Source organism: Lodderomyces beijingensis (genome assembly GCF_963989305.1).
Source record: "Lodderomyces beijingensis strain CBS 14171 genome assembly, chromosome: 4".
In the NCBI taxonomy this organism is placed as follows: Eukaryota; Fungi; Ascomycota; class Pichiomycetes; order Serinales; family Debaryomycetaceae; genus Lodderomyces; species Lodderomyces beijingensis.
In genome coordinates, this window is record NC_089973.1 from 1271298 (window position 1) to 1287322 (window position 16025).

At 44.8% G+C, this 16025-nt stretch overlaps 5 protein-coding genes across 5 annotated transcripts; 3 read left to right on the plus strand and 2 right to left on the minus strand. All coding sequences in view use genetic code 12, as the record gives it.

The window, feature by feature from the left end:
- Nucleotides 1–220: 220 nt before the first annotated feature.
- On the plus strand, nucleotides 221–1297 carry LODBEIA_P35750 (uncharacterized protein; the record flags this gene model as incomplete). Its single annotated transcript, XM_066973700.1, has 1 exon — nucleotides 221–1297. The coding sequence occupies one exon, from the start codon at nucleotides 221–223 to the stop codon at nucleotides 1295–1297; it is 1077 nt and encodes a 358-aa protein (XP_066830513.1).
- Nucleotides 1298–2072: 775 nt separating this feature from the next.
- Nucleotides 2073–3149, plus strand: LODBEIA_P35760 (uncharacterized protein; the record flags this gene model as incomplete). The annotated part of the gene is made up of 1 exon (XM_066973701.1): nucleotides 2073–3149. The coding sequence occupies one exon, from the start codon at nucleotides 2073–2075 to the stop codon at nucleotides 3147–3149; it is 1077 nt and encodes a 358-aa protein (XP_066830514.1).
- A 2213-nt stretch (nucleotides 3150–5362) lies between these two features.
- Nucleotides 5363–7093, plus strand: LODBEIA_P35770 (uncharacterized protein; the record flags this gene model as incomplete). Its single annotated transcript, XM_066973702.1, has 1 exon — nucleotides 5363–7093. One exon carries the CDS (start codon nucleotides 5363–5365, stop codon nucleotides 7091–7093), a length of 1731 nt encoding a protein of 576 aa, XP_066830515.1.
- Nucleotides 7094–8625: 1532 nt separating this feature from the next.
- Nucleotides 8626–10029, minus strand: LODBEIA_P35780 (uncharacterized protein; the record flags this gene model as incomplete). Its single annotated transcript, XM_066973703.1, has 1 exon — nucleotides 8626–10029. One exon carries the CDS (start codon nucleotides 10027–10029, stop codon nucleotides 8626–8628), a length of 1404 nt encoding a protein of 467 aa, XP_066830516.1.
- Nucleotides 10030–13972: 3943 nt separating this feature from the next.
- On the minus strand, nucleotides 13973–15403 carry LODBEIA_P35790 (uncharacterized protein; the record flags this gene model as incomplete). Its single annotated transcript, XM_066973704.1, has 1 exon — nucleotides 13973–15403. The coding sequence occupies one exon, from the start codon at nucleotides 15401–15403 to the stop codon at nucleotides 13973–13975; it is 1431 nt and encodes a 476-aa protein (XP_066830517.1).
- Nucleotides 15404–16025: the final 622 nt, after the last annotated feature.

Below are 16025 nucleotides of genomic sequence, written 5' to 3' on the forward strand. Positions count from 1 at the left end.
GAAAAAAAAGAAAAAGCAGCAACCCACGTTTCTCATGGACTCATCTTCAAAACCTACGAGGAAAAAAAAAAAGGTAGATTCACAACCATGTGAAATTAAACAGTGACATCATGATTATGGACTCCAGGTCCAAGTTTTTATAAAAAATCCCATTGTCTGAGCTTTCCGAAGTGAAGGAACTCTCGTGATACTTTGTGTTCTCAATTCGCATTTTGTAGCCATGATTAACGTTTTCAAGCCTGCAGTACACATCAGAGACGTGTCAAACAACGTCACCCAGAGCGATCCTGCTTCGCTATTGCAATACGATGGAAATTCTGACACGACGCCCGTGTTGCCGTTCAACTACACCATTGAAGGTTTGACGAGAGACGTTTACCCTAAGCCCTTGCATTCGCACAATGATTACTGGAGAAAGCATCCGTTATTCGACGCTTTGAGTGTTGGTGCTGTTTCAATCGAGAGCGATATTTGGTATTTCCCCAAATCGTACACTTTGCGACGAACCACGACGGAATCTACTGGAACCACCACTACCGCAAACGAGACCTTGTATTTCAGAGATGACGAAGTGTATGTGGGGCACAACCAGGTGTTTTTGCAGCCGATCAACACCTTGTTCAATTTGTACTTGAACCCGTTGTTCCAGTTTTTGCAGTATTCGAATCCCAAGTTTGAGTTTGTGAACGGCAGCGGCAACGCCTTGTTGGGCGACCAGGCTAAACATAGCATATTCTATAACGACCCCGAGCAGCAGGTCTACCTCTGGTTTGACTTCAAGACGGATGCTGATGCCACCTACGAGGCATTGAAACCGGCATTGCGGCTGTTTATCGACGCGGGGTACTTGACTTATTACAACACCACCAGCGACACGTTGCACCAGGGCCCAGTTATCTTGACAATCACGGGTAATTTGCCCGTGGAGAAAGTGCAAGCAGAACAAATCCGTTACTTCTTTTTAGACGGTCCGTTGGCGTCATTCGACGAATCCGCCAAAGCTGAAGATTTGCAGAAATGGAGCAAATTGTCGCGCGTCGCTAGTGCTGGACTCGAGGACTTGTTGGGCGATCTGTACAAGTCTACGCTAAGGAGTGATTTCAACGATGATCAAAAGGCCAAGTTGAAGAGCTATTTCGACTTGGCTCATCAACATGGATTAAAGACTAGGGTATGGGGAGACGTGACTTGGCCCTGGAACTTGGCGGAGCTGCATTTGAAGGACTTGTTCCAATTGGGATCGGACTTGTTGAACGTTGATGACATGAAGAGGGCAAGCAATTTGTTCCCCAACTAGAAGAGGGAGGAGGCGACGTTTTTGTATAGCCTTAGATTTCATGCAATAGAAGAAGAATAGAAAGTTGTGTCTAGAATAAACTATTAATTTGTATCGGCGGTTCTCAATATACTGTGGCTGCAAATGACTTTTAGATCTTTTTTTCTCCAAGCACCGGTGCCGACTGTCCTCACTTTATTGAGGCACGCCATAGTATATACACCCAGGGTGAGGAGTACTGGAGAGGGAGTGGGGCACATGGCAGGGTGGTGTTTATGTTGTAATGGAAGTTGAAAAGATGAATGTCACTATATAACCAAGGGCATTGTTTTCCGCTCAGGAGCACACCAAATCCATCGAAAATGTGGCCCAAATAAGCGCGACAAGGTTCTAACCTACCAAGACAACGCAAACACTATTGGTTTCCCCTTGCAATTGAAGCCATACATTTGAACTGACTCCTGAGCTGCAAAATTTTTTGAATGCATGTAATTTCCACCACTTCCTCCCACGTTTTCCATTTGCAGTCCAACTACAATTTAAAACTCTGTGGAAGGTGGACAACTCCGTGGAAATTTCCATCAGTTATGAATGTTTGAGCTAGAGAACAGGAGAAAGGAAAAAAGGGGGGGTGGGTATGAGCGGCCCTGACTTATACCATTAAACGTCATTTATGCTTGCTGGAGCCACTATGCCCACGTTGCTGTGAAAAGGAGTTTAAATCGAGCATGAAATCCCCACTTGTTGTTCGATCTTGGGGATCTTCCTTTCGTTGGCACCACAAGCGAGTTCAAAAATGATGAATGTTTACAAACAATTGCAAGCAAGAGACGACGCTGGCTACAACAACTCGTCGTCATCTGCTTCTTCGATTTTGAACTATGACGGCCACTCTAGCTCAACCCCGGTGCTTCCATTCAACTACACCATTGAAGGTTTGACGAGAGACGTTTACCCTAAGCCCTTGCATTCGCACAATGATTACTGGAGAAAGCATCCGTTATTTGACGCTTTGAGTGTAGGTGCTGTTTCAATCGAAAGCGATATTTGGTATTTCCCCAAATCGTACACTTTGCAACGAACCACGACGGAATCTACTGGAATCACCACTACCCCAAATGAGACCTTGTATTTCAGAGATGACGAAGTGTATGTGGGGCACAACCAGGTGTTTTTGCACCCAATTAGAACCATTTTCAATTTGTACCTCAACCCATTGTTCCAGTTTTTGCAGTATTCAAATCCTAAATTCACCTACACCAACGGCAGCGGCAACGCCTTGTTGGGTGACCAAGCCAAGCACAGTGTTTTCTATAATGACCCCGAACAACAAGTGTACCTCTGGTTCGATATCAAGACTGAGCCAAACTCCACCTATGACGCATTGAAACCGCACTTGAAGCCTTTTATTGACGCGGGGTACTTGACTTATTACAACACCACCAGCGACACGTTGCACCAGGGCCCAGTTATCTTGACAATCACGGGTAATTTGCCCGTGGAGAAAGTGCAGGCAGAACAGGTGCGCTACTTTTTCTTGGATGCTCCATTAGGTCTTTTCAATTCGAGCACCAACGAGACCACGTTGAAGAACTGGGGCAAATTGTCAAGAGTCGCAAGCGGTGGAGTGCAGAATTTGTTGGGCAACGACTACAACTCAACCTTGCGCAACGACTACAGTGAAGCGCAAAAGGTCAAGTTGAAGGGTCTCTTTGACACTGCTCATCAATATGGGTTAAAGACTAGAGTCTGGGGAGATGTCACGTGGCCTTGGAACTTGGTCGACCTGCACTTGAAGACTTTGTTTGCGTTGGGATCGGACGTTTTGAACGTTGACGATTTGAAACGAGCAAACGACTTGTTCCCTAACTAGTAGGAAAACTCTACGTTTGTAGACAATATAGATGATACCCATTTCATTTGCGAGAGCATGCTGTATGCCACATACTGTATGCCGCACGCCGCACGCCGCACGCCGCACACTAATCCAGTAATTTCTTGTCGACGTTGGAACACACGACAACCAAAAGGTTTCCCATCCACAAAACTTACTGCACCAAAACACCTGGCGGGTCCTCTTGACTGGCAAAGGATAAAGTTGGATACCTGAGCTTATTTCAAACCACTTTGATATGGACCATTGTCGATGTTTCTGACTCGGATCTGTAGCTATCGCAAGAGATGTCTTGCCATAGTCAACCTTGCATTGAAATTTTTTCTCCAACCCAGCACTCGAGACATTTAGAAATCAAATCGCCTTCAAAACCGGACAGGTGTAAATCACCTCCGATCAGTGGCAGCGAGATGTTGTTGTATGTGGATTGCATTCCCTTGTCAACTTTGTATGGCACATTTTCATGGTTGTCGATTTGGTTTCAAAGATAATGTACGTAACCGCTTTGCAGACTAGATCCCTAATCTCTCTGATCTTTCGGCGCTCCCCCCCTTCCAGCCCAATCCACTCAAGCTTCTGGTGGTAAACAACAAAAATGATCACATTAGCATGAGACAAGCACAAATGAAAAGAGAATCAAAATCTGACTGAACTTTGTATGGGACCCTAGCGCTGTTTTGTTTCAAATTTACCGGGTAAATTCAGGATGATTGTCATTTTGACGCCGATGGCTGTAGTTTGAAACACACCCTTTTCCACAGACAGGTTGGCTGCTGAATTAATAGCATTTTATCCTCTAGGATGCTATTTATTGATTGGCAAACGATGTAGCCGCTGGCGACGAATGGAGAGGGAAAATCCTGTCCATTGCTGCAGCAATACAGCCGGTGAAAATAAAGAGGGGGAGGGAACTGGCTTCGACTGTCCCTGCTACAATCGAAGGGCGACCATCTTACTATAATCTTCACAACTGTAATACGACAACAGCGATAACTACAACAGTCGGCATCTCGAAAAATAAGGAAGAAGAAGCATTAAAAGTGCTTTTCCAGCTGAAACCCCCTAGATTCTATCATGATGGATCCTTCGCAAGACAGTCCTTTTCATTTCACGAATCTAAAGAACAAAGTTAGTATCAAACTGTTGTTGCTGCTGTTTTGTTTGCTCAAGTAATTCGAGATTCTCAATGTCAATTTAATATCATGTAGGTGTTTGTTGATTTCAAATTACGCCCGAAGACATTGTTAAAGTGGTCGTAATCATGACGATAACGCATGTTTAAATTCTAATCATCTAAAAAATTCTTGAAATTGAAGCTTTCAAACTTCTCGAGCATCGCCAACTAGAAACACATACTGTTCAATCTTTTTCATTTGACGTTGAATCTGTTAAGAAGAAGAGCTGCGAAAAGGTGGTTTTCGCTAACGGGACAATATTTTTCTTTTTTCAACTTGGAGAGAGATTTGAAAAGGGCGTGTATATGTGCACACCCTATTCAATGATGATGAAGGAGATGAGCTGGGTGTAGAGTTTGAGACTAGACCAATAGCTTGTTTGAGAGCCACTCTCATGGCACTTTAGGTCGAGATCTAACGCTTGTGGGTCGGTGTTTCCAAAATAAAAGAAAACTGGTTTCTCCAAGAGAATTATCTAGTTAAACAAGACACCAGTAATTAAAGCCCCGTTGAATTGGATGTGGGTCCGTTACAGCGTGTAGGAGCTTGACCTTGAGCTTGACCTTGAGCTTCTCGTACTGGAAGAATGGGGGACTGGATGCGTGTTTTCCCCCGTCGGTAGCCGATACTGAATCCCACTACTAACAAAATTTGCGCTAGTTGACCAAATTCCGGATGCGTCCAGTTTTCAGCGCAGGCGATGGACAGGTGTGGGTTCCTCCTGAACCGCTCCGGGCAAAATCGAGTAACTGTGGAGAAAGCGAAAGCGCACACACCGCACACACACCACAGAGATCATCAGATTTCCATGACACAAAATTGGACATGGCTACATATTACTCATTGGGAGAAAGTTGCATAATTTTTCAACTTTTTTTTTTATATATAGAAAACAGAACCTGACTCCCCATCATCTCCTGTCATTTTAAAAAAGAAGGTCATTTTTTAAAAAAGAGTCACATTCTTTTCCCTTTCCTTCATTTGCAATACTAGAGAGACTTTTTTTTTTTTGCAACTATGCCTATGCTTGCGGACCCCTCGGTCAAGTACAAGAGATTCCCCAATGTCAATCTACCAAACCGCAAGTGGCCTTCGAGAACTTTGGACAGGGCTCCACGTTGGTTATCGACAGATTTGAGAGATGGCAACCAATCTCTCCCCGATCCCATGTCGATAGCGGAAAAGAAGGAGTATTTTCAGAAACTTGTGGATATCGGATTCAAGGAAATCGAAGTTGCCTTCCCGCTGGCATCGCAAATTGATTTTGACTTCACGAGATTTGCCGTTGAAACTGCGCCCGCGGATGTTTCCGTGCAGGTCTTGTCTCCGTGCCGTGAGGAGTTGATAAGGAGAACCGTGGAGTCGCTCAAGGGCGCCAAGCGCGCCACCGTGCACATCTATTTGGCCACGTCCGATTGCTTTAGAAACGTGGTGTTTGGATTGAGCAAAGAAGAAAGCAAGCAATTGGCCGTCAAGTGCACCAAGTTGGTGCGCCAATTGACCAAAGATGATCCTTCAACTGCTGGCACAGATTGGGACTTTGAATTTTCACCCGAAACTTTCTCAGATACGGATTTGGATTATGCGGTGGAAGTTTGTGAAGCTGTGAAGGAGGCGTGGGCTCCCAGCGAGGAGAAACCGATAATTTTCAACTTGCCAGCTACGGTGGAGATGGCTACCCCCAACATCTATGCTGACCAAATTGAATATTTCGCCACCCACATTAGCAATCGAGAAACTGTTTGCATCTCATTACACCCACATAATGACCGTGGCTGTAGTGTTGCCGCTGCCGAATTGGGCCAATTAGCAGGCGCCGATCGTGTTGAAGGTTGTCTTTTTGGTAATGGTGAACGTACGGGTAACGTTGACTTGGTCACTTTAGCGTTGAACTTGTACACGCAAGGCGTGTCGCCCCATCTTGATTTCTCCGATATCACTTCTGTGATTGATATTGTTGAGAAATGCAACAAGATCCCCGTCCACGCCAGAGCTCCCTATGGTGGCTCCTTGGTCGTATGTGCTTTTAGTGGATCGCATCAAGATGCCATCAAGAAAGGGTTTGCCGACTACGAAGCCAAGAAGAAAGCATCGGGCACCAAAAATGTCCGTTGGCAATTACCCTATTTGCCGTTGGACCCCGAGGATATTGGACGTACATACGAGGCCATTATCCGGGTTAATTCACAATCGGGTAAAGGTGGCTCAGCATGGGTCATTTTGCGGAATTTGGAGTTGGATTTGCCTCGAGGCTTGCAGATTGCCTTCTCCAAGATTGTTCAAGAACGCGCCGAGATTAAAGGTCAAGAGTTGACGAATCAAGAGTTGTGCGACTTGTTCAAGCTGGAGTACTTTATTGATTACGACGAGGACTCGAGCGAGTCGCCTGACCAAATTTTCAAGTTGGTTGATTACTCGATATCGTCGCCTAGTAAAGGTATCAAGGAGATTGAGGCTGAGATTAGCGTCGCTGGTAAAACCGTCAAGATCAAGGGTCAAGGTAATGGTCAATTATCTGCGTTCAACAACGCCTTGGCTAACCATTTGAACGTTGACATTGACGTTAAGCATTACCATGAACACTCGCTTGGCGAAGATTCACAAGCGAGAGCTGCTACATATATCGAGGTGTTGGTGAATAAGAAGGTCACGAGATGGGGTGTTGGTATCAACACCGATGTGTCGCAAGCTTCTTTTCTTTCATTGATTTCGATTCTTAATGGATTAAAGAGAAATAAAGACATTTAGTTTTAGCCTGGTTTTGTTTTTTTGGGACTCGAGAAATTATAAAAAATACATTGGTAATATTGGTCGTAGTTTGACGGTAGGCCTCTTCGGTCATGGGATGATGCGCCAAAAAACAATCTCATCATCGCCCCCTCGACTCTCGCCACCGGTATCAGGACAAAGACTTATGGCTTGCCGCTTGCTTTGTTTGTCGCATTGCAACAATCATGAAATCGAAAACAAACTCTTCCACGTTGCAACGCCAACTTAAGTTTTGAACACATAAGAGCAGTACGCGTCTCGCGATAACGTCTCAGAATCAACAAAACCCTAGTCTCGTCAACCAACCCCCCACTCGATTGCGCGCGTCATACATGTTTGCGTTGCAGGTTGTTTCAGAAGATGTATCGAAGCCGAAAAATGTCTGTGCCTTACGTCACATCCTTGTGGCGTTGCGAATGCAATCGAAAGGCAGAACAATGTGGGGTAGACTCTCTCTCTCGAGATGGGCCCTCCATGGTGGTGGGAGATATCAAGGGGAGCTTGAATTGAATGACTCTAGTTGCAAGTCGAATACCCCACTCGTCCCATCTCTCTTCCCTTGTCTCTCTCTCTCTTCTCGTCCGCTCCACCTGATTCTTCAACCCCTAGAAGTCCTTGGTGGTGACTCTTGAAAGTTATAAAAGACCAATCACTTTGCCCCTCCACAAGAATTCACCTTAGGAAGTACCCCATACAAAAACAGCTGTTCTTGTTTTTGTATTTCACAAACTATTTTCTCGATGCTTTTGGAAATGATCAGGACTCCCACACCAGTGAAGTCATTCACGTGTCTCCTATGCCAGGAAAGATTCGACACTCAGAAATCAAAGCAGTTCCACTTGAGAAAGATCCATATTGAAGAGAATAGATACAAGGACAAGATGGTCTGCGACTAGGAAAAGCAAAGAAAAGAAGGAAAGGAAAGAAGGAAAGGAAAGAAAAGTTTACCCACCACGGTCTAATAATTTACGTTGCAAAATCATTATTGAAAAATACCTAGACACTAAACAAAATGGTAAAGCGAACTGAAGTGATCAAACAAAAGAAATAGGATGTCAAGTGGGTGGACTGTATGAGCTGTGTGGAATTATAACGGGTGTTGATAATGGTGGTCGTTGATGAAATGATACGAAAGCAATAAGTATGATGTAGACCGAAAAATAAAAATTAAATAACAAGAACAAAAAAAAAATATGATATCAGTACAATTTTACAGTGAAGACTCTCAGGACTCGATTTGATTTTGATTTCATTTTTTCCTTTTTTTTCCTTTGGAGATTAAGTTTATTTCTTCCGAGTGTTCCCAAGGTACCTCGGAGACCGAAATATAGAAAAAAGCTTTAAAAAATGGTTTTCGGTAAGCAGCGCATGATGAAGGTGATATGATGATGTTGAAAATGTTGAAAATGTTCATCGTGTTTAGATAATATTTTTTTGGGGGGTGGTGGTGTGTAGATAATATTTTTTCTGTTTTTTAAAGGGGGTGAGGAGGGGAGTTTATTTATCGGGGTTTAGAAGAAGTAAGCCAAGGGGAGAACAGCCAAGGCCAATAATTTGGCGCTGTTGGAAGAAGCACCGCCTTGGTAAGCAGTCACGGCAGCGGTGGAGGCGCCGTGGGTTCCAGCGGCTACGGTCTGGCCGACAACGTGGGTGGTAGGAGTAGCACCACTGACAACGTGGGTGGTAGAAGCAGCACCAGTGACGTGGGTGGAAGGAGCAGCACCAGTGACGTGGGTGGAAGGAGCAGCACCGCCGACGATTGGAGCGCTAGCGGTTCCAACATGGCCGTGGGTGGTTTGGACGGTGATGTACACGGTTGAAGTGGTGTAGCTGACCTCGCCCCCTGGACCAGTGTGGGCCAAGGTGGTGGTGCCGGCAACAACGACCTTGGTTTCAACGTGGCCTGCGGTGACGGGGCAGTAGGTGATGTACTCGGTAACGGTGCCGCCAACGGTCTCGGTGGTCCAAGCTGGAGTAGCAGCAACAGCACTAGTGTGGCAAGCGTCGTTGTGGCATGAGGTGATGGTGATGGTCTTGGTGGATTCAACTGGAGCAACGGATTCGATTGGGCAGTAGGTGGTGTAGACGGTAACAACACCTCCGGCGGTAGCGGTGACCAAGGATGGGGTGGCTGGCACCGTGGTGACGTGGCAGAGGTCGGACGAACAGGAGGTGACGGTAACAACGGTGGTAACCTCTTCGGTAACGACACCTGGAGCAACACCGGACAAGGAGGAAGTGGTGGTGTAAGTTGAAATTTCACCATCGGACAAGGTGGTGACGCCGGTGATGGTGGTGCAGTCAATCAATTCAGTCGAGATAACGGTGGAGACAATGGTGGAGACAACACCGGTTGCTTCGCTCGATTCTTCAGGGACGGATGAGGCACCCGAGGATGGCACAGCGTCAACGACTTCAAACACCGAGTTTTGGATAAAAGTACCTTCGAGTTCTTGCAATTGGGCAACCAACTCTTCTTCGTCTTGTCTCTTGGCCAATGAGTCGGACTCGAGATCGATATCCACGCCTCTCAACTTCATCAATCTCTTTCTGATGGCGGCAGTCGAGTTGGCGCTTGGCTCTTCTTCAGCGTGGACTTGGTACAATGGAGCACCAGCTTGGCCGTACAAGAGGTTAGCTGGGATGTTGATCACGTTACCGGCATTGATGATGTCAGTGAAGAATTTCAGCGAGCCGTTGATTTGCGAGTAGTAGAAAAGCACATCGTAGTCCTCGAGTGAAACAAACTCAAAGAATGGCTGGGGCAATTCAGCGGGGATGGTGAAGGGACAGACACCGGTGTCGAGGTCAACAACGGCAACGGTTTCACCGTCAACCAAACATGCAACGTCCTGGGCCTTGACGGCGGATGATAACAATGCTACGGAAGCAGCGATAGCTGATGTAAATCTCATTTCTGTTGTTGGTTGAAAAGCGAATGTGAATTATATAACAAAACGATCAACGGTGACGACGATGATGTGGATAAGAAACAAAAAAAAAACAAGGATGGAATGGGGGTATTGAGGATGTTTCCAATGATATAGAAAAAAGAGAATTGAACAGAAATAGAGAGAGAGGGAGGGGGGCTGGTTAAGATTATATACTGATATTTCGATTCTCCTTTGACTCTGGTAATTTTATTCTATCTTCTGGCGTCAAAGAATCCTTGGTGGTGAAGTCAAAAAACTAACACTGTCTTGTTAGTTTTTTGCTGCAATGGCACATGGAACAGAAAACGCTCAGAACCTACAACACATCAACTGCAAAAAATAAAAATAAAAAAAAGCCCGCCGGTTTTGTGTTATAGAACTTAAGTTGGTCAATCTTGAATGTAACCCAACCTAATGTTGTACTACAACCAACCACCCACCAACACACCTCCCCCCCTCCTCATACTGCACTTCTCCCGCCAGTTATACAAGACACACACTTAGTACCATAACCACCATCATTTGCTTGGGAAAGAACTATAACGCAGCACAGCGTATTATATCGTGATGATATTTTCAGAGTTTGACTTTTAGATCCAAAAACAACAAACAAATAAAATAATAGATTTTGGCTTTTTTGATTTTTACGTTCTTCATGGCCGGCAAGAGCGACAACCCACGAAAAAACCTGCGAAAGTACACCTTAATGTGGATTTGACTAGAACAGACTAAACAAAGTTTTTGCTTTTCAGCGCGAGAAAGAGATGTTCTAGCACACGGTGAGAGTGGAAGAGGAACGCGATCTTTTGCGAGCCAAAAGCCAATTGCCGTGTTCCAATCTTGAAAGTTTCTTCACCAAGGGTTTTATTTTCGTTTTTTCGTTCTCATTTTTTTGTTTTCGCGACTGTCTTTATGTTTTGGGGAGCCACTGGAGCCCGCGTGAAGGTGGTTTAAAGAAGTGAGAGAAGGTTGGAAGTGAGATTTTCCATGCAGTGGTTCCTGCTTTGGGTCGGTGCAGACCCACGGGGGGGTAAGTGGTGGTTATTAAGATAGAAAGATCGACGTAATTTACTCTAATCTTGACAAAGTGCCTGTCTAACTTGACCACGGTAGTAAAAAAAAACTAGTGGTTCATCTTCTTTTTTGTCGTTGGGTCCGCGCTAACAATAGAGATACAGCTTGGTTATGACGCTGCTTTCCTCTGGAATCACGAGGGATTGTGCTGCATTGATTTGTTGTTTCGTTGTTTTGTTTTATTTATTTGAGGGTTCGGGCTGATTGATTTGATTGATCCGCCAGTCGAATGCAACATTGCTGGGCTGGCTGGCTGGCTCTTGGAGATTGCGGCCGCCCTAACAGACGGCGCAGTCAAGAAACATAATTTTCGAGTTGCATTTTATGGTCCTGGTTATGTATTACGGTTACGGTTACGGTTATGGTGACGGTTATGAGACGCTCAATTATTAGCTTTAGAAGAAAGGTTAATAATACATATTTTCTTATGTGTTTGTTTATGTATGTGTCGGGGAGAAAGGGGGTAAGATAGAGAGGAAGAAGAAGAAGAAGAAGAAGGAAGTTGCCAGAAATGAACGAAATTTTAGCCATTTTGTCAAAAGGCTGGGTGTTTGTTTGTTTGGTTGACGTTTCCGTGAGACTAGCGAATTGGGGAGGGGGGAATGGGGGATTTAGCCTTGAAGTTTGTCTCGTCAGGGATGAGGCGTTTGGCGCCGAGGGCATACCACATGCGCATAGTTGGTGTCGGGTGATCGATTCCACTGTATCTCAAGCAAGATCTCCTTTGAGATCAACTATAATAAACGATGATAATTGGCCATGGCATTGACAATAGCCACTAAGAGTATATAATAATAAGAAGCAAGATGGTGATGATGTAACTGCGAGATCTCCTCGTCTTTTTTACGAATTGACGTGCATCAGGCAAAATAAATTGCAGGCACCACTCACACAAGAGCAGCAACATATTACAACACCCACGCCGTGGGCGAGTCCACTGATAATATTTCCTCCCCTCTCCTCGCCCCTTGGTCAGAGATCATGTGGGCTAGTCATTGTCTGCTCCGCTCTCTCAGCTTCGTCACCCTTATGGTGGATTTTTGCCTTTTACCAGGCTAGAATCACGCAAAAACATGCATAGTTGAAATCACAGGCAGTAGACACAATTGATTCACACCATTCATCTTTGTTTTCTTTAGCATCCATTGCAGCAACCTTCGTCTTTTTGATTTGGGTATTTGGGTTTCAACTTAGATGGAAAAACCATAACTTTGGGAAAGTTACGCTGCAAACCGTAAAGCTTGCTGGCTTATCTGCTGCTGCTCTTTAATCTAGCGTCGCATAAGTCTAAGTTGTCTAAAACGAGATGAGTTTAGTCTAGTCCTTCTATTTTCAACTTTTACAATTTGGGACGATTCCATTCCAGATTCGATATGCTTAGGGAATAAGAAAGAAGAAAGGAGAAAGGAGAACGGAGAAGAACAAGAGTCCACGTCAGTGATTGGCGACTGGTTTTATTAGGGCCAATTTGGTGATGATGATTGATCATTTTCGCATTTTCCTTTTGGTGCGACACGTTGGTCCAATGTGTTTCAATATTCTTGCGCGTCAGATCCGTCGATCGTTGCTTGGGACTCCAAAGCGTGTGTCTCACCATCACCGTGAAATAAGCAACACGGCAATCGATGCAGCTTTCTATTCTTGTTCAAGCTCCTAGATACTTTAGAGAGAGAGACACAGCCCAGATACATCCAGTCGAGATCTAAAGGATTCGGTGAGCCTAAGGGCAGGAGACCTTAATAACTCAACCCTCAACCGCAAAATCAAAAATGTAACAGGGAAAGCTCTATAAACTCGAAACTCGAAACTCGAATGGAGATAAACGTTCAATGTGGGAAGTTTCTTTATCTTTAGCTAATTTTTTTCTTGGTTCCGCAGAAAGTGAAGGATGGATTGGAGGTCCTTTTTTTTCAACTGCTTCATTTCCTTCAACCAATTGACGCTGAGTCGTATCGAACTCCGCCCGTTCTCTTGGCTAGTAACCCTAATCCATCTTTCTCCCAATCCAAATTCTAAACAAGAGTCGATGGCGTCAGGGGTCACGGAATCCAAATCCAAATCCAAATCCAAATCCAAATTCAAAAAAAGGAACGCAACATTGCTTGTTTGTTGTTGTTGTTGTTGTTGTTTTTGTCAACACCATACTAACATCTCCTGATCTAATCGGTCCACGCGTGCGGTACTTTATTCACCTCAACTCAAGGTTAAATCAAGGTCTACACCGAACTCAAAAAAACTACTACATCATGCTAAGATGTTATTCACTCCTTAACCCAAACTCCGATGCTCCGCCCGTTTTCTAGAACCGCCGCCGCCGCCCCCTCCCCAGCTTTAACCAATTCCACCCCAAGTTTTATATTTTCAATTTTTTTTTTATTTTTTTTTGCAACCGTAATGTATTATTTCTTTGCTCTGGTTTGCAATGGTAAGGAACTACCTTTTGTATCGCGATCACCACAGGGACTCGGTTTCGGTGGAATGGTGAACAGGCACTGTTTTCAGGCTTGTTTTTATCCGATTTGGTTGCTCGCTTGCCTGTTTCAGACGATGGTTAGATGCAAGAAGGGGACTGCTGTTGGCCGATACGAGGAACCCCCTCATAGATGTTTGAGTGTGTGTTGACGTTGCGCGACGGGATGCCTACTTGAATTACTTGGCTCCTAGGTCTTTTTTTTTAAAAAAAACATCCCTCGAGTTGGGTACTCCCTTTAGCGAGCTAGGGTTTCTTCCCTCCTGCCTACACCCAGGCTTCGATGAGGCCTACTCTCCAATGCTATCTTTTTGTCTCTCTATAAGTCTAAAATTACAAACATCTACCCTTGTCTTCATCACCACTCAAAAAACAAAAGGATCATGGACTGAAATCGGCCAATTTTTTCTCATTTTTTTGACCTTCATCGATATGCCAATCGTCAACACCTTCCCAGTCCACCTGAATCTTTCTATGCTTTGACATATCGGTGTTTTTCAAAAATTTGATTCTTTCCTTTGACCATTCTCCCTGTACGTCCTTATAAGCCTTATCCCACACCTTATCGTACTTATTCTTGACCTTCAATTCCTCTTGTTGTCGTACTTCCTCCAGCGCCATCCACTCCATGTGCTTCAAATCATCCTGCGATGGCTCATATATATGCCAAATGACATAGTGAGGCAAGCCAACGACGCTATACCCCATTCTCTTGCTCAATTTGCCAAATGCCTCTGTTTCAGCGTGTTTTTCAAATGAAAACGCGGGGAAATGCGAGCCTGTGCGAAACACTTTGGCCTTGGTCAAGATTGAGACACCTCCAATGCCATCTAGATCCATTTCAACCTCGGGGTCGCCATATGGATCTCGCAAGTACGCCAAATGCGGTCTCCATGTTTGGTACTCGACGTAGCCTTCAACAATACACGCGTCTTCGTCCAACGTATCTGCCAATTGCAATCCCCCGTCGCTTTCCTGCCACGAATTCAAGTCGTATGGCTGCTGGTTGCCTAGCCAATCGGGCAACGGGCGCCATACATTGGGCACAATGACATCCTTACCATGGTGCATCAAGTCTTCCAAGATTGTCGGCGGCACAGTCTCAACGTCGGCATCTCGCCAATAGACATAGGAATGGTGCGGCTTAATGGCAACTGTCCAAAGCCAATTGCGAGCTCGAGCCATCAACTTGCGTCTTGGTCCCTGTGCCGCGAACCCGTGTCGATCACTGAACCCCTGGCCAATCACTTGACCAAAGTCCTTTTCAAAGATTTCAATCTGACCAAATGGTTGCTGCGATTTTTGAACTTCTTCCAAGTGCTTCATTAGTTCACCCATGGTGTCATCACTTGAGTCACTGACTAAAAAAGCCAAGTCAATGAGATTGTGCGGATAGGTGAGTTTCTTCATGTGGTTGAAAAACATGGGCAAATGGGCAGCGGCATCTCTCAAGGGTACGCAAAACAAGACCCGCTCATCGTACTGCCAGCCATAGGGGTCTCCCTTATAGTTGGCAAGGTCGAAAAACTGCACTTGGTTCGTGTCCAACCCCAGCAACTTCGGGACAAACGTCGAGCTAAATTGGAAAAATTGCGTAGCTACCGTGAATAGAATCACAAGAAATATCACTACTGGTATAAGTATATCTCGAATCGATCTAATGTGGCCAAACGGTACTAAGAAATTCTTTGGTGTGAAACTGGGCTTGCCGTGGGTCTTGGTGTCATCGTTATAGTCGTACGGTGTAATTTGTATCGAGGAAGGTCCTTGCTGCTGCTGCTGCTGCTGCTGGGTCTTTCTAAACGTCAGCATCCTTTTTGACTAAATCACTGGAATTATATGAGAATTGAAACTTTTGGATAACTAGCGTGGGTTATTTGATATGGGCAAAAGTGAATGACGTGGACGCGAAATCTCAATGCTGAAAAATGGTGCCGGGATGTGGTTTCAATGGCAATGACAAATGGCCAAATATACTAAATGTCTCCGAGTTTGTTGTCCTGAAGGTTGTCCTGTTCCGTGTTAAAACTGTTCAATATGCAACAGCTCTTTCTGCTTTTCTGGTTCCAGCTCTTCTTGTTGCTGCTGTGGCCGTGTGAGGTGTTGTTGGCGATACCTATTAATAGACGGATGAAGCAAAGGAAGGATCTCTCGCCAGGGGGACTCTCTCTCACTCTCACTCTCACAGACAGAGACAATTCAGCTGTTCTTCTTTTGATGATTTTTTTTTTCAAAGACTGGGAAATGATTGAGATGATAAAACGATGCGATGGAGATGTTTCGATAGAGAGACCAGTATAGTACTACCCTTTCACCTGGTCAAAAGCAAACCTACCCCGATAACTAATGTCTACCAAGGAAAGAAGTACGATATAACATCAAACCAAACCAACGAAAGAAAGAAAAAATAAATCACCTCGTAGCGTTTATCGCA